At 42.1% G+C, this 24,161-nt stretch overlaps 1 protein-coding gene across 1 annotated transcript in view; it reads right to left on the bottom strand.

Annotated features, from left to right (window-relative positions):
• LOC119393813 (sec1 family domain-containing protein 2) overlaps nucleotides 1–23,835 on the bottom strand; it is a 42,413-nt gene extending 18,578 nt beyond the window's left edge. The window contains exons 1-9 of the mRNA XM_037660989.2: nucleotides 23,274–23,835; nucleotides 20,150–20,386; nucleotides 19,927–20,037; nucleotides 16,813–16,881; nucleotides 16,614–16,739; nucleotides 11,985–12,157; nucleotides 10,034–10,130; nucleotides 6,080–6,198; nucleotides 1,424–1,621 (exon numbers count right to left, since the gene is read on the bottom strand). Coding sequence (XP_037516917.1) covers nucleotides 1,424–1,621; nucleotides 6,080–6,198; nucleotides 10,034–10,130; nucleotides 11,985–12,157; nucleotides 16,614–16,739; nucleotides 16,813–16,881; nucleotides 19,927–20,037; nucleotides 20,150–20,386; nucleotides 23,274–23,468 — 1,325 coding nt within the window. The 5' untranslated portion in view covers nucleotides 23,469–23,835. The remainder of the gene's footprint in view (nucleotides 1–1,423; nucleotides 1,622–6,079; nucleotides 6,199–10,033; nucleotides 10,131–11,984; nucleotides 12,158–16,613; nucleotides 16,740–16,812; nucleotides 16,882–19,926; nucleotides 20,038–20,149; nucleotides 20,387–23,273) is intronic.
• Nucleotides 23,836–24,161: the final 326 nt, after the last annotated feature.

The raw sequence follows: 24,161 nt of genomic DNA, 5'->3' as shown, positions 1-24,161 counted from the left end.
TCTTTAGTTTTAATCTGGTGGCTTAGTGGGAGCAGTATCGGCTTTAGGAGCGGAGTTCAACCAAAGTTTACTGTTTCGCATCGTGGTGTTGCGATCGCAGTATCTTGTATCTTAAGATACACGATACATTCTTCAATGTATCGGAAATACAGATACTGATACACATCTCGCGAGACGTATCGCGATACAGATACAAGATACCCAAATAGTATCTAAGATAGTATCGAAGATATATGTATCTTTGATACTGCCCAGCACTGACAGGCACGAAGGCAAAAAACTAGATTAGAATTGCTTTGTCAACTTTTGAATAAAAATCTAGCTCTAGATCCATCCCCGTATTTGACACCCCTAACTAGCACGCCCACTTGACAGCGACACCACCACCAAAGCGCTTTAACCCCATATTTTGCTCGCACTGACCTATTCAAGTTTTCATATTTTCCAAGACCTATTAGTGAATGGAACTTTCTTACCAATACATGTGATCAGTCTTCAGCTTTTATTGCTGTTGTTCTGTCACTGCTGCTACTTTTGTATTTGTATTAACCACCCTGCTTGGACCATGAGTCCGCAGTATTGAATAAATTAAAAAACAAAATAAATAAAAGTGAATGGTACAACATGTTTATCAATGCCAGTCATATTACAGCTGTCTCTCATTGTGCCTTGTGCCGTGTGATGTCAGCAACTATGAAAAACAAGTTGAGCAGGCTAGCCAATGCGATGAGTCAGTTCCCACCTACGTATGATGTGCTATTTTGATGGGTGACATACCACAAGCCCATAACATCATTTGAATAGTTGGTAAGTGAGAACTGAAAGGCCTTCAAAACTAAAGGTCAAGGTAACTGTTAGCTTAGACTTTCTGGTCCTTCTCTGTGTGCATGTGTGATTTGCACTGCAGTTCAAATATGCACTTACAACTAGCCTAAGTATCAGTCTTATTACTGTTTACACTGATCTCAGAATTTCTTGGTTGTATAACTCTTCTTAGCATGCACTGATTTCTGTAGTTTATTTTTATTCACCTGTCCCGTGAGACGGAATGACTGGATTCGATGCAAAATTTGAAATGCCATGAATGTTTTTTTTTAACCATAGAAACATTTTCACAGAAAAGGTGAAGTGATCAGCGACTCGAACAAGAAAAGCCTAACGCTGGTGTCAACATTTTGACAAGGGGGATATGTCTTTGTCAGGGGCTGCTGCATGAGGGCCTCACGAAGATCATACAATGATAGTGCTATATATCCTACATTCACAAACATAATATAATATTCATCTTTTTAGCTACCTCATATATAGTATAATAATATAAAAAAAAAGAAACCGATGGAAATAGCACCATAAGCCACATTATGGTAAGAGAACTCTGTTGGGAAAGTGAGCCAGCTGCCAATACTGTTCGCGTACTACTCACGTTGTGTTTCTGGAACGAAGGAGCTGCACCAAGCTTCTCGAAGCAGCTTCTGTGGAGACGCCCGCATTTTGGACAATCACCTTCTCTGTACTAAGAAGGTCCTCGAGCTTCGAGTACCTCTCTCCCAGTGCTGCCTGAGCAACCGCCAAGATCTGCTGCACCAGGCCCTTGTCGATAACGGCATCCCCACCACTTTTTCTGAAAGGCAATGTTACAGTAGACTGTCAGCCTGTCTCAAAAGTTCACTGCAATGGTTGCATTTTGATTGTTCCAGTTTTCCTTTGCTGATTGGTTATTCTGATGCAGGGGTAACCCTCTGTGCAAGACGCTGGTGCGACTTTTGATCGCAAGCTTTTCCAGAAAGCCACATTAGAGAAATGAATCTTGCGCATGGCCTGACAACTTCTAGCAGACAGGTGCCGAGAAAATGGGATAGGCAAGCCAAGCAACAAATGTTCTAAGGCCAATCTGCTGTCAATAACGATAGGTATTGACTGCAGACTGGAATATGTGGATTTCTGCTAGTGACTGGTATTCCGTTTAAGGACTGACTCAAATCACAATATTCAATTCCTTATTCAAAACATGAAATGGACTGGCTACAGCTCGGAGATGCACTCCGTAAGGTTCTGTTATTTTTCCACTACTCTTTAACTTAAAGGGACCGACAACCAACTTTTGTGGTACCCGTTTTCTTGAGTGCAATGGGAAGCTTACCGGTCAGAGCTTCTAATCACGGAGTGGTAACGCGGAGAACGCCGTAAAACATTTGTTATCAGAGTTTTTCGATCTGCAGCGATTATGCAGTCTTAATATCACATGCTGCAAACAGTGAGAAGTGAGCGCGATAGCGATTATACGCCAGCAGTGGTGACAAGTTATGCCCTAAGTATGAAAAGGCAATGTTACGTTTGCAAAGCCTGCGGTGCCGCGACTACTGCTTTCTAGCCTATTAAATTATTTTACAATAGTTATAGCGTTTTTCTGGGGCTTCTTGTAGAAGTACTTTGGCCGTATACAGGTCGCGTTATCACATTTTAGTCAAGCCAAGCCAAGCTAAGCCTTCGAAAACGAAACAAGTGGTAGGATACACCAGCAGTGCTGTTCATGAAGTGGTAGCAATCCTCCACAGAACAGTAATCGATGGCATTTTGCGAGCAGCAGCGCAAACTCGCGTGCTACTCTTCAAAAGTCCGATACGACGAGAGCAGACGAGAGTCGAGCTACGCGGGAAACACGGCCGGACGCCACGCGCATGCGCCGCAGCCTCCGTTTCACTGGAAGCCACGAAAGCAGCGCCGCATCTCATGGTTTACTTCTTTTACCTTAGAAACAAACGGGAATCGACAATAACATACATATTCAAATTTTCAGCCCTCGTTCTGGTGCGTGTAAAAGCATTAGAATACGTACAACAAAGAGCTTAAGACTGCATACGTCTGGTTCATGGCGCTCGCGCTAGGCTGCGCGACATACCGGTTTTTGTTACTTTTAAACGCGATTTAAAAATATGAATCCTACTCAGATCGCGAAAAGTATTCCGGAATCTGTCACTATAATTCACGGCCTTTTCATTTCCGCCAGGATCTAATCACCCGTTCTGGCCAGTTGTTGGTCCCTTTAAGCATGACAGGTCTCTCCAGAACTTTGAATAAGATAGAGAATATTGAACACACCGTTTATGCTGACAATCTCACCATCTGGTGCTCGCAAGGAAGCGAAGGACAAATACGGGATGCATTAGACCAAGCAGTCATGATGGTGGAGGAATACCTAAAGCCCACTGGGTTAAGATGCTCCTCACACAAGTCGGAGCTACTATGACACAGAAAGGAAAAAGGGGGCAGACCACAAGGTTGGTAACCACTGTCTGAATGCAAGATCAAATTACGCACCGTCAATGGGGACGAAATCCTAAGAGTGGAAGAGAGAGTACTGGGATATTTTATTGACACTAAAGGAGGGAACAACACAGCGCTTAAGAAGATCATCCTGAAAACAGAGAACGTGCATAGAATAATCAAAAGACTCGCAGGAAAACACAGAGGGATGAAGGAAGACAATCTCCTCTGGCTTGTCAACTGCTTTGTCCTTAGTCATATCATATATTCACTGGCAACGTATAACTGGTTACAAAACCAAGCAGAAAAGGTGGACGCCACTATCAGGAAAGTAGTCAAGAAAGCGCTTGGCCTAGCAATGCGCACTAGTGCAAGCAGTCTATTAGACCTAGGGATTCACAATACATCAAATGAAATAGCGGAAGCACAAAGAACGTCACAGCTGATGCGACCTTCCTCAAGTATAACAGGCATGGACATTCTTGATAAAATCAAGATCAATCCCACAATAGCAATTAAAACTACGCTGAATTACAGCAACAAATTACAAATAATATCATTGTTGCTCCGCTACCTAGAAACATGCACCCTACATAAAATCGTGGAAGGAGGGTGCCTGCTTTGTGGATGCTGCAGAGTACAGGGGCCGCCCCAGCTACTCTGCAGTTGTAGTAAATTACAAAGGGGACTGCACAGACGCTGCATCAATTAATATTAATAAAGCCGAGATTGCAGAGCAAGTAGCTATAGCCATGGCATTGACAAACAAGAACTGAACGGAAATCTATTGCGACTCCAGGCAAGCAATTGCTGCTTTCAGCAGGGGAAGGCAGCCAGAGTCGTCGGCACCATAAAAAGCATGGACATGAAGTACATCTACTGGTTCCCCTGACACATGAGTAGAATCAAAGGCTTACAAGTCAATTAAAACGAATCGGACAACAGCGTTGCCCGTGATCTAACTGACCGGTACGCTTATACAAATGGCCCTGACTCCGCTGGATTGATTCCTCTACACAGATAAACTGGCTACATACAATGAAATCACTAAATACTTCTATCTAGACAGAAGACTTTATCCGCACCCCCATGCAAACCTAAACAGAGCTCAAGTCATAACGCTAAGACAACTACAGACAAAATCATACTATTCACCGCTTCAAATCAGGGAGTGGTACGAAGTAGAAGAGACAGAAATTACATGCAAAGCTTGCAAAGAAAGTATATGCACGTTAGAACATTCTCTGGGACCGCGGTTCACTGGGGCCCGGTATTACGCGGGACCGCTTCGAAAGGCTAATCAAATCATCAACTTACGACAATCAAGTCCTGGCTGTCCAGTACTCAACCTCCCTGTTCAAACAGGAGGCTCGACCTCCCTGTTCCGTCGTGAGAGTAGCCAGGTTGGCGCATTCGCGTCATGTACATGATAAATAATAAAGTTTTGAAGAAGAAGAAATTTTGAAACATTCACACACCCCTAATTTTGAGCCAAGCATAAGACAGTACTACATGTTCAGCAGTGAATCTGCAGCTTCACTGTGCATTCCTGAGCATGCCAGATGCGCAGCACTGCCAACATCAGGAATGCACAGTGAAGCTGAAGATTCAATGCTGAACGTGGAGCACCGTCTTGTGCTTGTTGGCTCAAAATTAGGCGTGTGCGAATGTTTGGAAATGTTGAATAACGAATTGAATATTGTGACTAGAGTCAGTCCTCATACCGAATACCAGTCACTAGCAGAAATCCACATATTTCTCTAACAGTTTTTGGATACTTTACGTCACTGACTGCACCATCACCAAAGATGAAACTGAAGCAAAAAACGGACAACTTTAATCCCATTCACAGTTCACGTAACAGAGGACAGCATGCTGTGTTGCCGGCAGCCACATTTTTGCCCGCTAAACACCATCACTAACAATAAAATGTTGGTTAGAAGCTATTCAGAAGTAGGCATTGTCAGGAACTATTTATAGGTGCAGAACCAGCGTCCTTTCATCAGATTAAGTATAAAAACATTTGACTGCATCATACTTTATACAATAATGACACCATCTGCCACGACCATTTGATCTAAAAAGTGCTTTTTTTCTTCCCAACCACCACCACAAATGGCACTCATTTGTGGTGACAGAAATTTCAAATGGGAGTACAAGCATATGAATACTTTTTTATGTTAATCATGAGAAGGCTGTGCATTATTTGCAAATTATTAAAGAAAACATTCTATATTCGATTTGCTTTCTATATTCGAATCGGAAGGTTTCCTTCGTGAATGAAGCGGTTAATGTGAAATTTAACAGAGACATAATCTGCCAATATGCCAATTATCACAAGTCCCACATGAACTTATTTTACTCGGAAGTTCTGCCACTAGCTTTCAAAGGGGCGCCGCAACATTTTTTTAACATAGTCAGAAAACACTGTTGACTGTAATCAAGGCTGCCGTGAACATGATTGTCAAATAGTGCTGCACTGCATACAGCAGAAAATTTACAATTTCCCATCAAAAACAGTTTCTGCTCAATTGCTCATTCCTTTGCAATCTGGAGGGGACCGCAATGAGCATCGCCCCGCTGCCCCCCCTCCCTCTATAGCTTCCAGCATGATGAAAGGAATGCAAAGGCGCATGGCTTGCACGATAACTCCGCTTATACTCAACAGATTAAAATTTTTTTTTTTGCAGAAGGATATTCTTGAGGCGACAGAGTCTAACAGTACGGTAAGCTCCTTTAAAATGTCAATAAGCACAGGAGAAAGGCACACCTTACCTAACAGCGAGAATGAAGTTTCACACTTAGTTTTTTTTACCTGAATTGAATAATCCTCTTCCTGAGTTGCTCTGCTGTTAGACGACCAGTGACATCCAAGCGCACACCTTGTTTGAGTGCTGCCTCCACAATAAGTCTATTCAGCTCCATCATGCTTTCCTAGTGAGTGGAGATCCAAAGCATAAAAGAAAATGCTGTGAAGAACTTCCCTCTACAACAATTCAAAATACATATCCGAGACTTTTTTTGCGTGCCCTCGAAAGCAGCGAAATCTTTACATCGGCATGAAGAATGGCACGCCTTGTGTACTGAAAGAATTCATAGTTCAAACCAGATGCGCAACTCACCTCTGAAACAGTCTTTTTAAGAATTAAAAATCAATTACAATGAAGTCTACTTGCAAAGATAGAGCTTTGACCTGTGACCCGTTAAATTGACCTGCAAGGCTTATAGTATTACGCATTCCCTATGGTGTGTATGACCAGGCAAAATGTAAGAATTAGGGGTGTGCGAATATTCGAAATTTCGAATATTTTTCGAATAGTGCTTGCTATTCGATTCGATTCGCACTGGAATTTTACAATTCGAACTATTCAAACTTCCCAAAAGAAATACAGTCAACGTCCGATTGAAAATGACCCCTTCAGATTTTCAATATGCTTCACCTCATTACACTCTCGTATTGCGGCAAAGCTGGCTTTCAAGCGCCGTTACGGTCGGACTTTGCCAAGAGACAGTCAACGTCCGATTGAAAGTGATCCCTAGATTTTCAATATGCTTCACCTCATCACACCCCGGTATTGCGGCAAAGCTGCCTTTCATACTCCGCTACGGTCGCAAATTTATTAATGCAAGAAAACGCTGGTTCCAACATGGAGATGAAAGATGTGGCAGAGGTGGGGGCTAAATTAATGCTGTTTTGGACCTGAAATTTGGGCAGGAAGTCCGAAAAATCGGAAGCCGAAGCTTTTTAACATCCAAAATTTCAGATGTTCTTATATATCGATGTCTACGAGGCAGATTTGGAACTCCGGACTTGAAGGGAGCACACCCTTGTCCACCACATTAGTTGGGCTTCCACAGAAATTGAAAGAGGATGAGAGGCTGAGGAAATGGCATCTTTGCCTATCACGTGTAAAGTGTTGTCGGCAACACTTTGGTTGCACCAAATCATGTACATAAATAAAACTCGGCCTCTACATTACCTCATTCTTGATAAGACAACTATGAAACACCACACCGCCAGTGCTTCATCAACCTAGCGAAAAGAAACTTTCATGTTGCTATCTCATAAGAATATGCTTAGGAAGCCTCTTTTTTTTTCTGCAATTTTGCTTCGAAGTATTCGAAAAGCATTCTAGAAATATTCAAGAAATATTCGAAAAATATTCGATTCGATTCGCACTCACACTTCAATATTCGAATTCGCTTCGCACCCAAAGTTTTGCTATTCACACAGCTCTAGTAAGAATACATGGTTATACTGAGTAGGATGTTAAAGCATTTTTATCATCGTAATAATAAACGTTATAATAATATGCAAACAAAAAACTACAACCAACTCTTGATACAGCTGCCTTGAATTGTAACATAGCCAACAAAATGTGCTCTTTTATTTTACCGCTTGCAAGAGTGCCCATTGAAGACAGCTTCAATTGTGGATATGAATACGTTTTTCTGTGGAATCATAAGTTTGTCTTACTCTGAGCACAAATGAGCTCGGGTGACTTGTAGCTGTGCCACCCAATATTGTTTCACCCAATATGATCATTAATATTGTGCATAGCAAAGAAAAACGAGCCCTTAAAAGTCATCTTCTTTCCTTGTTTCACCCAAAGCTACACCTGGGTTGGGAGGAACACAGTAGTGAATTGCTCCGAATTAACTTTTGTCATCTGGTGTCTATAGTGCATACATATTTCCTCAAGTATAACCCGCACAAAAATATTTTAAAAATTTTGAGCTAAAGTCAAAACATAAAACACAAATTGCGGTCTGCAAAGGTGGCTTCACGGCAGTTCTTTGCAGCTATGCAAGGAAGCTTGCTACGTGAGAATCGTGTTCAGAAAATTTTTCGCGAATCGTTGTTGAGGGTGCAGGTTATACGCGAGAACATACATGCGTACTAAGCAGCCCCACAAGACAAGAATGCAGCTACTATGGCTGGAAACATGAAGTGCAACTGGAGTCGCATTCCATGGCCATTATGACACCGCAGCACTTAATTCTGGCAATGCACCCGGCTGTTGTTTGTAGTACCTAGTTAACAAAGCCTTATGCTATCTTTAACGCTACTGCTTTGCCTGGTATTGTAATTCCCATAGTCCCATATGTTTTGGCATAAACTCTAGCTTGGTGAACATCAGGCAGCAACATGTGACCATCAAGGTTTGCCTAGGATCTGCACTGTTTCTTGCAGGATTCAGAAATGTCCAGGTATTAAAGTGTGCAGTCAATAACATAAATGTCAAATTAAATGCCAAAAATGCTGCTAAAACACCTCAAGCCAAAGACCACCTTTTTGGCTTTTGGTGAAGGATTCTTATACTAGTAAATAATTTTTTTAAATGTTAAAGAAAACTTTGTTAAACATTATTCTCTTTAACATATGTAGTTATTAAATTAATATTGCCAATGTGGTATACTTTCGAGATCCACATTAGAAGATAACAGAGGAAACCATAACAATCATATATAGTTCTTTTGTAATAAATTTAGACCGCAGGGAAATCCTGATTTGTTCATGTGCACAGCGGTTTGTTCTTTACTCATAAGTACCATGCAAATAAAGAACTGCCTGATACAGCTGTATAATAAATGAATAGTATTTCAATCCATTCATTTTATTAACATGCACTCTTACTAGGTGAATACGTAACAGCCTGGGGCTTATCTGGTTGTAAAGTATCTATACTGAGTCCAAAACAGCTTATTTCCTGACAAAAAGAATACGAACTAAAGAAAAAAAAAAACTTAGTGCCTTTAGCAGATGCTATATAAAAAAAAAACAAATGAAGGAGAAATGAAACTGCTCAGTATCAAGGATAAGAGCAAGCTTTAAATAGCTCACAGTAACATCTTGAAATATTATCTAGAAAAGCAGAAAACAAATCATGGCATGATAATACATAGCACTTTAATATGTTAGCAAACAAAGTCTGGTAAATAACTAACCCAAACTATCATTTACCACACAAGTGTCCTATTAGACTTACACCATCCTTGTAAAACTAGTGCTTTTTTTTTTTTTTAAATCATGGAAATAATGTCTTGCCAAAGCAATGTTTTCTCACTTTAAAACGAAACAAGGGTTGCAATCACCATGTGCGTGCGCAGGGCTCTTCATTAGGGGATGCCCCCCCCCATTGACTAAGTCCAAAAGAAAACAAACTTCGCAACAGATGCAAAAATAGAAATGGTTTCTGGGTGTTAAGGTGGGAAGTAAAGAGTACATTAGAGGTCCTCGGCTGTCATTATTGTCAAAAACCATCATTGTTAAGAAGTGTGTAAAAGACTGCACTTTCACAGAGTGGTTGATTGGAAGAGTTGCACTTTAAAAAATGATGGGATGGCTTCAGCCTAGAAAAGGTGTCGGGCAGACTTGGCACCCCCATTAGATGATTAAAAGCACCCCCCCCCCTTTCTGCCTCCACTGTGCGCACGCATATGGCTCTAACCGAAGGTATATTAAAAAAAAATTCACTATATAATTTACGATATAACTGGGACTTCAAAAATGAAAAAGAAAGAGAGAGAAACTGAATGATTTCACCAACAACTCAACTAGCCCCAGGTTTTGCACAAACAGTAACCATTATTGTACATCCTGACAACAGTCACAGGTTTCAAAAAAAAAATGTACGAAACTTTCGTTAACCTCTCATAGTATAATTTTTCAACTGCATGTTTACTGCTTTCATTCTTTCGTTTTATACCAAGGTGGCAAATTATCTATTCAGTCAAATACACAAAACAATTAACAAAGCTGTCTTGCCTTCTGCTTGCAGTTGACAATATGCTGGAGTGCTAACTTTGAGTTTTCATGAGCCAAACAACCAGGGTAAATTGCTCCCTCTGATGGCACGGCCTCACTGCAAATGAAAAAACACAAATTGCACAATTCAAAGCATGAATTGAAAATGTGTAACAAAGTGAAGACAAGGTGCCACGTCAGCAGTTACAGTTCAAACAATGGCCTGCAATGTGTGTTTAGCAAGGAACATATTACATTTGGGTTTCCATTTTCATTATAACTTGTATTACACATTACAACCACTACAGCTAGCACTCCAACTCAAGCCGTATGGAATATAAAAATTAGTTTGTCCTCTTATTTTTCTCTCACACATTCCTTAGCTCTTCTGAACGGTGACTACATCATTGCAAGCTGCTGGGCAGGATGCCCTGCACGAGGACAAGGAAGCGGAAAAGCATTATGCAAAAGGCACAAAAAATTGACATGCATGTGAACGCATTTTCTGCTTGGAACTGCTGCTGACGACAGCCGTTTCACCAGTAGGCAGCGCAAAGAGGCAGTTTGGCAAGGACTTATGCAAGGAACATAGCGGATTATTAAAAGAAGAAGCAAACTTGGGCAAATTTTAGCAACTTCAAAACACGAAAGAAACTTCCTCCTCCATGGCCCTCCACATGTATATAGACATTCAAATGGATCATGCGTTGCTTCAATGTCACGAATGTCTATTTCATTTGTTGGCCATTTACAGGCCTCATAGCGGTTGCTACAGTATCCTGCAAAGCTCCTGTTACTTTTTTCACTTCAATGCTACACTCACTGTTCATTTTGTTTGGTGTTGCTTCTAAAACTGCTTATAATATCTCCACAAATGCATGTACACAATATGTAGTGGAACGGGAAAGGTTTAGGTATGTGTGACACTATTAGAGCAACTGAAAGACAAACCTCAATGCAAAAAAATTTTCAATATATAATAAACTTTTTCACTGCACGTACGACTTCATTATGTTCAGGTTTAAATGTACGTCATTTGTGGCTACATGGGCCAATACTTGCTTTTGGCACTTGAAGATTATCTCTTCAAGCACAGACTTTGTTAAAAAAAAACGTTCGATTCCTTACTTCCACAAGACTTGGGAGCATTGGCAGACGCTGTTATTGACAACAAGTCTAGTAATGTGATCTTACAAAATGAATCAACACTGGGCTAGTTCACATTGCATCTTTTAGTAATAACAGCACAAGAAATGAGGACAGATGCAAACACGGCATGACTGCTGCTTGTGCTCGTGTTTATACATAGCATCATTCCTACTGCAAAAACTGGCACTATTAAAACTTGTGTTGCAACATTAGTTGAGCCATTGAGGGCCTCTTGCCCTCTTACAGGCTGACGGTCATTAGTGATGCCAGAGCAAAAGATCACGAAATCCTACTCTTTAGCAGTGAGCATGCAACTCTAGGTGGAAGGTGCTTGATACAAAAAGGCACTGAAGGTTGAGAAAGGTGCACTAGAGTGCAGTGGCATGGCCAGGTGTTAAATATTTTTTGCGTGATAGAAGGGGATTTGCATATGTCCGCGTAAGGTGAGTGTGAGGCCAGGCCAGTGTTGTCAGATGTTTTATAGCACACATCATGATACACAAAAAATTAGAGATATACAAAAAACTTAAAATGCCTGGTATGCCACCACTGGCTCATAGTAGACTAGCTTGCAAAGACTGTAGATTGCACTGCATGCATGCTAGGCAGAGGCATACAAATTTTTCTGGAAGTATTGTCGGTTTCTCACCATGAAAGTGGGCCATAGTTTGTGCACAGCTTATTCTTCCTACCACTGTTCGTATCCTGCCTAAAATGAGGACTTATGTGCTGGTTTTAGCCTCCCCCGTTTTTTTTGTGCCCAGAAATGCAGACACCACTAATTACTTTATCATATGGTATTGGAATACTGCCAAATGCTTACTCAGATGAGGAGGAGATGCAGCGCATGTCAACACACACATCCAAACTGTGACCAGGAAGTGGAGGGAGCACTCTAACCAAAGTGTCCATCAAAGACTCGCAAGATGCAGTAAGTGATCCAGCCATGTCCAATGTACGATCCAGAAGTAAAAGGGACACCTTAGACTCTGCAGACTGAGGGGGAAAAGAGAGAATGTGGTGATTCAGAGTGCTAACAGCATTATATGGCACTCTTACATGTCACAGCTATACAGCACATGTAAAACTCAGTCAGATGATCCATAGGCTCTTAATTTTATTAAATGAAATATATGTTCCCTCTACCAAACTGCTGCCAGAGCACAAGGCCACCTTGAGCAGTGAATTTGCCATAATTGTTGCTCAAACAAAAAATGCCATGCCTGCGCGGAACACGCAACACAGTCACAGTGAAAGCTGGTGGAGCAGCCTACATAGAGTCTGCTGTAAGCTCTCTTAGGGCGCCTAAAGCAAGTACACTTGTGAGGTACCCACTACGCAATAAATCATCCCATTTTACAAAGTAGCGAAGAACCCACTACACGTTTCTAGAGCAATATGTGCACCTGCATAGCTGCACACTTTCTTGTTGCTATGGTGGACGATGATAAAGATCATGAATTATGGCTGGGCCCTTTGTAATGGGTGGGAAGCCTTAAACCACCCACTCATTACGCAATTCACACTGAGTGATGCCTGGTGTGATTCTACTTTTCTGCCACGCAATATTACATCTGTTAACATGTTTCCTCGCCATACATGACCACTTGCACAGGGTCTTTTTTTAAAACCATTCAAGCACTGGCGTGGCTCTTTGGGAGAGCACTTGCTTGCCACACAGAAAGCCTGGGTTCAAATCTGCCTCGAACCCTGGTTTCTTTTTCTCAATGCACGTGACAGCTGCGACAGGCACTGGCGATGGCGGTGGACAATTAAGCCACCAAAATCGGCTGTTGTTATGAGCTCATGACAGCTTACGCTGTAAACCAAACTCTGACTTGCTGAGAACTTACAAAGAGGGTGAGAGTGAACTGTGTGCCAAACAGTGTGCTCAGCTACAGGTGATGAGAAGGCCACAACTGGGGCTATTCGGTGAGGTTCTGAACTCTGTTTCGAGGTGCAAAATATCAGTTTAGCTGCCAGTACTGTTGGTCAAAAGCACGACATATTCTACACCTGAATGGATTCAATTAAAAGCGATTAAAACAAAATAGCGTTTGACAGAAGCTATGATGCCAAGTCATAGCTGTCTTTTTGATACATGCCTGTCTTATATCGCTTATCTCTATTATATTGTATCAGCAACATTGCAGCTATGTCACATGACATTACTGACAAAATGATAACAAGTATGTAGGACCCTTATTCATTTTCACAGAATATTTGGTTTTACAGCGATAGCCTTTTAGACTTTCCAGACCACTGTTGCGGTAGTTCCCTCGCAATGGTCATCATTGCGTAGCCATGCCAACAATAAAACAAAACAAAGGCTACAGAAAGGAGGACACCTAGGTTTGTGCAAAAAGCTTTAAACCTTCACATCCAAAAGCTGACACTCCCACCAACTGCACCATTAAAAAAACCAACACAGTGTGAGTAAAAGCAGCACCTTTCACACGGAAGGAGTTGGAATGCACACTGCAGACCATCCAGCAATAACAAATCAGCACTGATGTGAAAAATTCCTGTGCTGCTGCGAAAATCTGCAAGTGATCATGTAAATAAAATGTAACAGAGGGGTCTTACAGTGTTTAATAATATTCCACCTATTGCTGTCATTTTTTCAATCTTAAACGAAACAAGAACTCAATTTTTTCCTTTTTGTATTTCTGGGCAGTTTCCCAAAAGCTTAAAAGGCAGTTACACAAAGAAACAGCTTGAATTTTCAGGATTGTGCTGAGAGACGTGCTGCAAGTTCTCTTACTAGGACACACAATACTTAACAGTGTTGATGCTTACACTGCCTTAAACTTTTCATTGTTAAAAATATACAGTAAACGTAAGCATTGGATCAATCTAGAATACAGCCTTTGATAAACTATGTAATATTTATTTTATGTGCAAGAGATGACTCTGCTAAAGGGGCCCCTCACCATGCCCCACTGCAAATTTTCATTACAAACTGGAACTTGTAGGGCACCTACTCGAAAGGGTCTTAGTGAAATAATTTTTCAAATTGGTTCATTGTTGGAGAAATTGGAACGAATTAGACTGTACTGTTATCATGCCTCCAGGAGGCGAGCTTCAGTTCGAAAGTGGACTCTCTTCCTTTGCCTGGGCTAGTGTCCACAACCTTGTGTAGTCCTAACTGATAGAAGTGAGGGAGCATGCCGTGTTCTCATGACGACCCCTGCCTCTCTAAGAATGAAGCACTTAAAGGGGTCATGGACCATCCCTTGGGCTTGGTGAGAAAACACATTCTGCGAATAACAGACACTGCTATGAACATTTCAGACAAACCTTGCAGTCATGTGCGGCAAGGAGAGTTTGCAAGCCGAGCGTGAAGTTGCCATTTTCTCAGGCGCCCTCATTTCATACAGAGGCCTGTGCTCACTCTCTTCAGAGCTGCCGGTGCCTGCCGTTTGAAATTGAACAGCAGGTAGCATGCTATTGGCCAATAGCTGGCACGAATCAAGAGCGGCATTTGCATCCAATGTGCTTCTTTCCACGGGGTGCCGCCGTGTGCTGGCACTGCACTCCGTAGTCTGCTAACATTACACAGTGAGCCACACCAGCGCACAGGAATCACAATGGGAAAGAGCGATTGCACTCCATCATGCACGCTCAAGGTCATGATGGACGCTGATGTAACATCTTTCCCCCATGCCATCCCTCCCGGTGTAGCTTCCAGGACGCTTGTCGGGATGAGAGGAGAGAGAAAGCGTTTAAAGCACGTGACAAACCCCTGTAACTCTGCTCGTTCTTGACAAATTTGAGAATTTTTTGTGGCAAGAAATTCGTGAGGCAATAAACTTTGATACTGAGGTCATTTCATGATTACTTGGAAAAGTGGTTCACGACTCTTAAGTGCCCGTTCGGGGGTCGCCCTCGTCAGCATAGCCAAGCGAATGATCAGCACAAGGAGGATGAAAGAGAGCGAACGCAGAGTGCAGCGGAGATTGATTAATAGTGATAGCAAAGAGAGCGAGAGGAGGAAAGTGGAGGAAGGTACAGTGGAAGCATGAAGAGGAAAGCAGAGGAGAGTAGTGACCGAGAAAACACAGAACAGTGGAGAATGAAACACGGTGATAGCGAAGAGAGAGCGAGAAGAATGGCGGAGTAAGAATAGAATAAGGAGGAGTTTCCGAAAGAAAACACGGACACGCTTTTTTTCTGAACAATGAGCGACGCAACCAGTGGAAGTGCTCTGTCTGTCACTGCCACTAAACGAGCTGCCCGAGCAGAGACTCAACATTGCAGACACCAGAATCCTGCTGTGCTTTGATTTTGCATTAGGGAGTATCGTAACTGTCGGCGACTTCTTTTTTTCTTCTCTTCCTATTTTGGATAGGATGAAAACAGCCCACGGTCATCGACGTTCTCAGGAGCAACTCTTATGTAGACATGCGCCTGTTATGTAAGCACTCTCTTAAAGTGTGTCTCCCTTGAGCCGGAAGGCACATTGCCTACTGCTTTCATGCGAAGTAGAGACGTTGTATTTTGCACACAAAATCGCCAACTGATCTACAAGCTACACTTTTTTCTTTGCAATGCCCAGCCATGTGAGGGGCCCTTTAAGAGCTCCTATTTAAATTCCTGCACTGGAATGGAGAAACCACTTTTCTCCCCTGCCCCTGCACTGATCTTGATTATATTTGTTACATTTGAAAGGAAAAAATAAAATGAAGTAATTGAGGAAAGTGGATAGTCAAAATTTCCCACAAATGTCTTTAGAAAAAATTTTGAGAATTTTCAAACAAAAACAAGGTTCAAGCATTAAATTTACATCCACATAACTCGACAATAAAAGCAATACTGCATTTCAGTTTCATCTAATACGACATCTAAGGTGGACAATCTTGACGTATTACACGCCAATATGAATTACATACCACTAGTTTGTAAGTAGGACTTATGCAAAACTACCATAAACGTAAAAATTCATAGTATCACATTTGTCCCGTAGAGATGCTCTAACAAATGAAAATCATGGAACTGCAATATCTGCTCTTAATGCAGAGTTACAGATTTGTAAACATTCTGCTTTAAACTTAACCATTTTAGGCAGTCCTTAATATAAAAATCCTCGGTCCTAAGTCAAACTTATGGCTGTAAGATTTGCTGGATTAAAGTCCAACATATTCCATGCTAAGAAGTCCAGTGATAATCTTATAAAACCATTTCTACATTTTACATTTACTTGAATAGAAAAATTTAAGTTGCCCTGAGACTAGGCTGCTGCTGATGATGAAGTAATGGATAATAGAGTTACATAGTGGGCTGTCAGGATTAGCTTGTTAGGGTGTTAAAAAGAATCTTGATGCGCTATCCTTGTGCGTATTCCTTTTTTATTGTTGTGCATATTATTTACACAGAGTAGATTTTAGAAACTGATGTAAACTTGCTGCTACATTTACAGTACTTTCAGAGATTAAAAGGAAGAATGGCTCACCTTTCTATGGCCCCTGGAAAGCCGGGACAACTCTTCTCCAACAATTCGAGATAGTGATCCAAGAGAAAACGTCTCTTCTCTAACACGGACTACTTCAAATATAGAGTTCAAATTTCCTATGAGTGACTGCAAATAAGGCAGGGCATTTTTATACAAACTAGTAATGCAATTAACAACTTCACTTGACTATCAATCTTACCTTCAGGTCTATTTGCAAGTTTCTAGAGAAACTTGAACCTTCAAGGGTTGTGCCCGCTTGACCAGCGCTCTTCCGTATTTGTTTTTGCCATGAAGAAAGAAAGCAGATCACGTGTTATTGCGTAATAGACTGCAACAAAGCACTTGAGAGAATAATGCACGAGCTATACACGTGAAACATTAATGTGAACCAAATAAAAAGTGAAAAAAAAAAAGTGAGCTTTAGAACTCATAATATCAGGTGCACAAATTTATTTCAATATTTCAGTTATTTCAACATCAGTTATTGCATTAAAGACAGCTTTCTGTTTATGAGTGCCACTTCGTGTACTACAGGACTAACTGTAGTAAACATTGCCTTCTGCTCAGTCACGTTAAAAATCACACGGGTGTATTTTCCATTTTGCCTCCACTGAAATGTGTGTTGTGGCCAGTAATCAAACCTGCAGCCCCGAGCATAGCAGTGCGACAGCTTAAAGGGGCCCTGCAACACTTTTCCAAGTAACCATCGAATGGCTTTATTGCCTCACGAATCGATCGCCGCAAAAATTTTGAGAATCCGTCAAGTACGAGTGGAGTTACGGAGATCTGTGGCATGCTGTAATTGCTCTCTCTCTTCTCTCGTCCCGACGAGCGTGCTGGAAGCTAAGCAGGCAGAAATGGCAAGGGGGAAAGAAGTTACGTCACGCGCACATCATGACCATGAGCACTTTTTTTTTTTTTGCAAGCGTGGCTTACTTTCAGTGTGACTGCGAGCACGTGCACGTGATGGCCTCCCACGGCGGCCGCAGTAACTATGCATCTCACGACGCTCAAATCAGCTCATAGACGTGAAATCTGGTATATGGTACGGTTATTTGGGCATATGGCATCATTTGTAGAAAGAAGAGGGAACGATTTCTAGCTGATTTTGAGAATTCATTGTACATTCCAGGCCACGTGCTGCGACATAATGTTAGGCTCGTGTGTCCCCAGGAGCCTCGACTATCGATCGGCAGCGTTTTCTGGCCATGCTGAAAAAGTGTTCCAGGACCCCTTTAAGTGATCGCCATCACAGTGGGTTGTTGCATGCTAGTATCATAAAAAAAATTATATTTTCTTGGTTTTATTTGAAAATTCACTATGCACGTGTTTGTCACATCCATAGGTTAGCAAAAAAATTGGAGCTCACTCAGATTCACTCAAGAAATATATTTTGCTCTGAGGGCTCACTCGTGCTCAGACTCACCAAAATTTTCCTCAAGCGGAATCACTCGGACTCAGACTCACGGCTTGACCCGAGTCTGAGTGAGTCAACTCATGAGTCCGTCAGCATCAAATTAGCTGTTTTGATCATGGTGTCAATGCTCTTTAACGCCAATATCTCATATAATCGGGTCTCTACGATACGCATTTTGATCTTTTATCTTCAAATAAGAGTTATCAGTGGTTTCAATCCAGTAAAGGCATTTTTATGAAATGAGCGAATCACACAAGATAATTTTATCAAGAACTTCCCATGAAAGATCTTGCGGGGGTGGCCACGACGCACCCCCCCCCTCACACCTCTGATCAATAAATATTGAAGTGGTGCATGAACGCTAATGTGTTGAGATATGTGTGAATAGACTTGAGTATAAACTAGGCTTGTGCGAATATTCAAGCACTTCGAATATTCGAACGAATAATACAGTATTCGATTTTCCTACAATTCTAATTTAAATAATTGGAAATTTCGAAGTATTCCAAATGAACGAATAAACAAACTGCGTGTAATCCCCTGTAAAGGTGGTTTCACTGCAGTGGAGGGGCACTATACGGTGAATACACCTATCCAGGCGAAATCCACACTGCCGCGAAGCCCCACTTCAAGGTTAAATGAACAAATTTCCCTCGGATCGATTCATCGTTTTTTGAAGTCTAAAAGATCGTTATACCGGCTTATATGCTCTCAGTATAGTAAATTTTAAAACGTAACATATTTTACAGGTTATCACTTGCATTATATCGAAAGCCAAATCCTGCTACTATTCAAAGTTGCTTCACTTCCTTTGAACCAAAAAGAATGACATTTGCACATACCTTGTTACAATTAAAAAAAAATAATCATTGCGCAGGTTGGTTGGGTCATGACAAATATGCTCATGTTTCTTTATAATATGCGATATATACTATTCAAATTCGATTCGAAATTATTCGACCAAATCACTATTCGCTTCGTACCTAAAATTTACTATTCGCACAAGCCTAGTATAAACGTAAGCCGACAGAAGGCTGATAGTAAAGCTGAAGATGAGTAATAGGTCGGCAACAAAAGGTCGAGCTCACTCAGTCTCACTCAACAAATATATTTTCTGCTTAGGGCTCACTCGGACTCACACTCACCCATATTTTCCTGAACCGGACTCACTCGGACTCAGACTCACTAAAATTTTCTTCAACCGGACTCACTCGGACTCGAACTCACCCACAGATTATTCGCCCAGACTCACAGCTCGATCTGAGTCTGAGTGAATCGACTCATGAGTGAGTTTGCCGACCTATGGTCACATCAAAGCTCCACCATGACCCGCCATGGTAGCTTAGCAAGTAGGGTGTTGCACTGCTAAGCTTGAGGGTGAGGGTTCGATTCCCGGCCACGACGACTGCATTTCAATGGGGGCGAAATGCAAAGAACGCCCATGTGCTTAGATTTAGGCGCACGTTAAAGAACCCCAGAAGGTCGAAATTTCTGGAGCCCCCCACTATGGCGTCTCTCATAATCATATTGCGGTTGTGGGATGCAAAACCTCAACAATTATTAAAGCTTGACCGCAATGCAAAAGTACAAAGCAGCTGGATCCTATTTCATCGCTGGTGGAGCTTGACAGTTAAAAACAATGGAGGCTTGAATCACACCATAGACCAACTGTGGAGGGCTCCAAATTAACGGTGACTGCTACAAATCTTTCATGTGACCTAATGTTCAGTACACAGGTGTTTCCCCTGCAATCTATCTTCATTAAAATATAACCATTACAGTTGGCAACCAAACTCACAACCACACGTGCGCGAGCAGAGCAGCGCGGCCACTATGAGACACTGCAGTGGATGCTGAGTGTAAAGAGTGTTTAAAAACGGTAATATGGGTACTCACAGTATTTTCTGGTAATGGAGGGAAGATGTCATGAAACTGTGGCATAAGAAAAAACTTTGGAGTCACGTTGACAATGGACAATGGAACGTACATAATTTCCGCCATAAAAGTCTGCAAAGCAATGTCCAATGTGTGAACTTCGATTATTCACCACAAGTTATTTGCATGCACATTGGCAGTCAGATATGCCACTTCTGTGACTGATCTATTTAACGAGCCTTACCACATTTCCCATCCAGTCCAGAAGTCGTTCCTCCACGTCAAGAAAAGCACGTGGGCCATCAAGTCCTTCAGTTGTGCCATACCTTGCCAAAAGTTGTGCTGCTGGTGGGCACGAGGTGAGAACGCAAACATTAGTGAACACGCTTGCCCGCACCACTGCAGAAAGAGTCGCCAACGTCTGCTCGGTCACTGGGGTAGACACCAAGAATAGGGCCTTTGGTTCCGATTCTGATCCATGCTGTAAGGGGGCAAATATTGGAAAGATCGCTGAAAGTCCTTCTCTCTAAAATATAGATGCACGTGATTCTTGAATGTAGTAAATGCAATGCCAGTCCATTTTACAAGCTACAAACATCATGCACAGTTTATACTAACTGCATAGCGGCACTGTTGTAACTAAAAGCGTACTCTGCAAGAGTGAGAGAACAAAATATAATAAATATTCATTCACAGGGATTTAGATGGCTGCATTAATAGCTGCACTCATGTATCTGACTGCTCATTGTTTGCTCATCGGTAAACTGGCAAACACGTAACGGCTTTTAATTTGTTAGAACCTGTGTTATATGTCAACAAGTGTACTATTCACATTATTCCTGGCATAGGGTGACATTTAGTCAAATGCATGTAAATCAGCACTTGACATGCAAATACTTAACAGCTTAAAAAAAGTAAGAGCACACAATTATTAAACTATTCATACATCTGCAAGAACAAAAAAAAATGACTCCATCAGAATAACATTACGAGTAGTGACAGGTCAAGAGGGCAGTGGCAGTTATTCATACTTTTATAGTGAGTTGATTTGTTGCACAGCAACCAATCCCTGTTGCCTGCTAGTGTGTGCATACATTCACACTCCCTTGTTAGTACATCAACTCATTGGCCCCTTCTGGCAAGCATCTGCCACGTACAGCTTGGCAAAGAAATGTGTTGCTTTGGAGATGTGCAGTCCCTCACTACCGTGCATACAAGCGTGAATGAATAACATACTCCTAAACACCGCTGCATCACCTTCTTTAACCAGCTTTTTACAACCACTTCTACAACAGTTCTTGGTGTTTAAAGGGATACTGAACAAAAATGGGAAAAAATGACAAAAACATTAAAATTCTACTCAGAAGACGCGACTGTTCTGATAAATAGAGTTTACTTCACATATTTCTGCACAGTTGGCGGTATTTTTGGAGGATTGTCAGCCGCGGCAGCTGCACGCCAACGCGAGCCATGATGTCCAAGTCATCGCGGCAGATGCAGGGTGCGTTTTTCTGTCCTGCTACTTCCCTTTCTCCACCTCTGCTTAACATCCCACCTCCTCCTTCCACAAAGGCGCTAACGTGAGCCCCACTCTTATGGGCTTTACCCCACCCGGGAGCATCGTTCGCTGACGGTGCTGTTCGTAGTGGTTTTAGGAACCGTAGTGGGAGCTGAGCGGGTTGAGAGATGCAGGTGGTGGCTGGCATTTTTGGCAATGCCCGTTTCTGGTGACATTAACTTCACCTCCTCTAGTTCATGGCACGGCCGCTCGGTAGTTTGTGAAAAACGCATTACATTCATTATTTTTCACTAGTTTCTGTGACAAAGTAGGACTGTGTTTACCGATTTCAGCACCCAATTTTTCAGTTTGGCTGAAAATCTCAAAGGCAAGGATTTTGCTCAGTATCCCTTTAGTGACCATTTTAGTCACAGCATATGCACTGTCTGCTGCTGCCTTTATTGGCTCTGCATGCCTGACCATGGTGTACCAATCTGCTGCTGAGGCACAGTGGGACCTTTTCGTATGTGCAAAAGACAACACTTTTACGAGCATGGAGAGGTGGGAAAACAGGCTTGATACACATTTTTCTGCACGAATAGACACAATAAAGCATGCACACTGTACTGGAAGGATACAGCTAAGTGGGATATGAATATTTCAATAAACACAAGTCTAAAGGCTTGTTTGAGTGTGTTCAGAAGATGTGCCTGTGAAAAGCCTTTTCAACACCTGTATGTCTTCCCCTGTTTGTCTTTACTGGAAGGCTGGCACCCCAATGCATGAGTTTGAGTGTGTTAAGTAACGTCTGCTAATGTTGGAATGATTATTTATTTAAATATGGGCACACACTGATATCATGCAATTCTCACAATATATATAGCATTGTTTAGCTCAGGCCAAACTGATCGTAACACTGTAGGCATAATATGTATTTACATTATTAGCCATACACACTGTGAGCTCCAAACCTTGGCCATGCACTCCCTCGCAGACACACACTCAATCATGAACAGCGAAGCGTGTCAGCTAGTAGGGCGATTAATTAAATTAAACTGCGGAGTATCACATCCTGGAAATGCATAGTGACTTCTGAGTCACACCATTGTAGGCTAATTCTGACCACCTAATGTTTTTAAACATCCGCATAAGTCTATGTACACGAGTATTATTTCATTTCACTTGCATTTAAATGCGGCCACTGAAGCTGGGAGTTGAAGCTGAGACCTCATGCTGAAAAGGCAACATGGCATAACTTCACAGCCAATGATGTGGGTAGACACCCTAGTTATAAACCTTGCATTCAGAAGAAAAGAAAAGCATTAAGTGATTGTGATGCAGTGAAAGTGGAATGTTGGTGTATATAATGGCTTCTTACTTTCACACGAAAGCCGTAGTGCTAGTTCAGGAATGTGACTGTCCCAAACACTAATGTTATAATAACTTATCCGTGGCCACTTTGATAAATTGTTGCCACTTACGTTGTGTCGAATTACATGATTAAAAAATTGTGGATACCACCAAAGAATGCAGTCATCCATGTGGCTCAGGAACATTATGTGGTATCAAACATATAATAGTGTTAAAATTTTTTAAAGCTTTAAGTGGTGTCGCTACTTATTAGAATTCTTGCTGCTAACTCAAAGAAGCCCATGACTGTAATGCAAGCACTGGCCTGTAAAATGTCACTTGTCTGTGTAAAAGCTGCGCGGTTAACCATTTCCCCAACGTACGCTGGCTACACAGTTAAAATTGTGGACCCAAATTGGTAGTGTCAGTGGGACTGGTTTCACGCGCCTGTGGCGACCGCAGTCGGCCGACACTTACTCCGCGCGTTGTGCTACAGGAAGAGTTCTGCACTATATTATACCTCAAAGAAGCTGAACTCCCGGACGGCCAAGGCACCAGCCTCGAAGAGCTTGTCCGCTCCTCCATTCCAGTGCAATGCTTCTGCCATAGCATCGTCGAGGAAAACCACAGCATCCTGGCACCTCGGGAAAACTTCTTCCTTCCACAGCTGAGTTACAGGCCCTTCAAACGGCGACTTAAACACGCTCTGATGCATGACGAAACGGTGCACAATGCGCCCAAGGAAAGCAGTAGATGTGTCACGGTCACGTAAACAATAACGACAAAATTTTTCTTCAAAGTGTCAGCCGTACACAGCCGCACTATGAAAACGAAATGCGCGCAATGTTGCGCCCAGAACACGTCGGACGCAACACCGAAGACCAGTCAGTAGCCAGATGTCATTCTTCCCAACACCGTAGCCGTTCGCTGCGCCAGCTCCGCTCACAGAGGTGCAGTCGGCTCAAGGATTTTTGTTACTGCAGTGAAATAATTACAATTGGTCTACTGACAGCAGTGACAATAGTTACAACGATGGTACTTGCAGCGGATTCATACAGCGTCGTCTGGTTCTCGTCGTCAGCTCCATGTGATGAAGCCAACAAAGCAGCCAAAATCCAGTTCTTGATCCAATTATGGCCGGCCCTACTGCGACCCTCGTGAAAATAGCGCTTCGTTATTCTGACCAGAATAAGGAAACGCTATTTTCACGCAACTTGGCTTGGATTTGTGAAAGATTGTGGCTTTTCGTTGAAAGTTTACATCGCCGGTTCAGGCAACCTGTGGGCGCTTGGGGATGTTTTCTTGCGTATTTGTGATCGGCGCGGTGTTTGTGTGGTGGGCGCGGACGCTGTGATTGTGCTTGTCGTTTGCCAGTGTGCTTTTTGAACGTGAATAGTTGGATTGTGTT

Source organism: Rhipicephalus sanguineus, chromosome 1 (genome assembly GCF_013339695.2).
Source record: "Rhipicephalus sanguineus isolate Rsan-2018 chromosome 1, BIME_Rsan_1.4, whole genome shotgun sequence".
In the NCBI taxonomy this organism is placed as follows: domain Eukaryota; kingdom Metazoa; phylum Arthropoda; class Arachnida; order Ixodida; family Ixodidae; genus Rhipicephalus; species Rhipicephalus sanguineus.
Note: the sequence above shows the minus strand (reverse complement) of the source record. Positions and strands in the feature narration are given on the sequence as shown.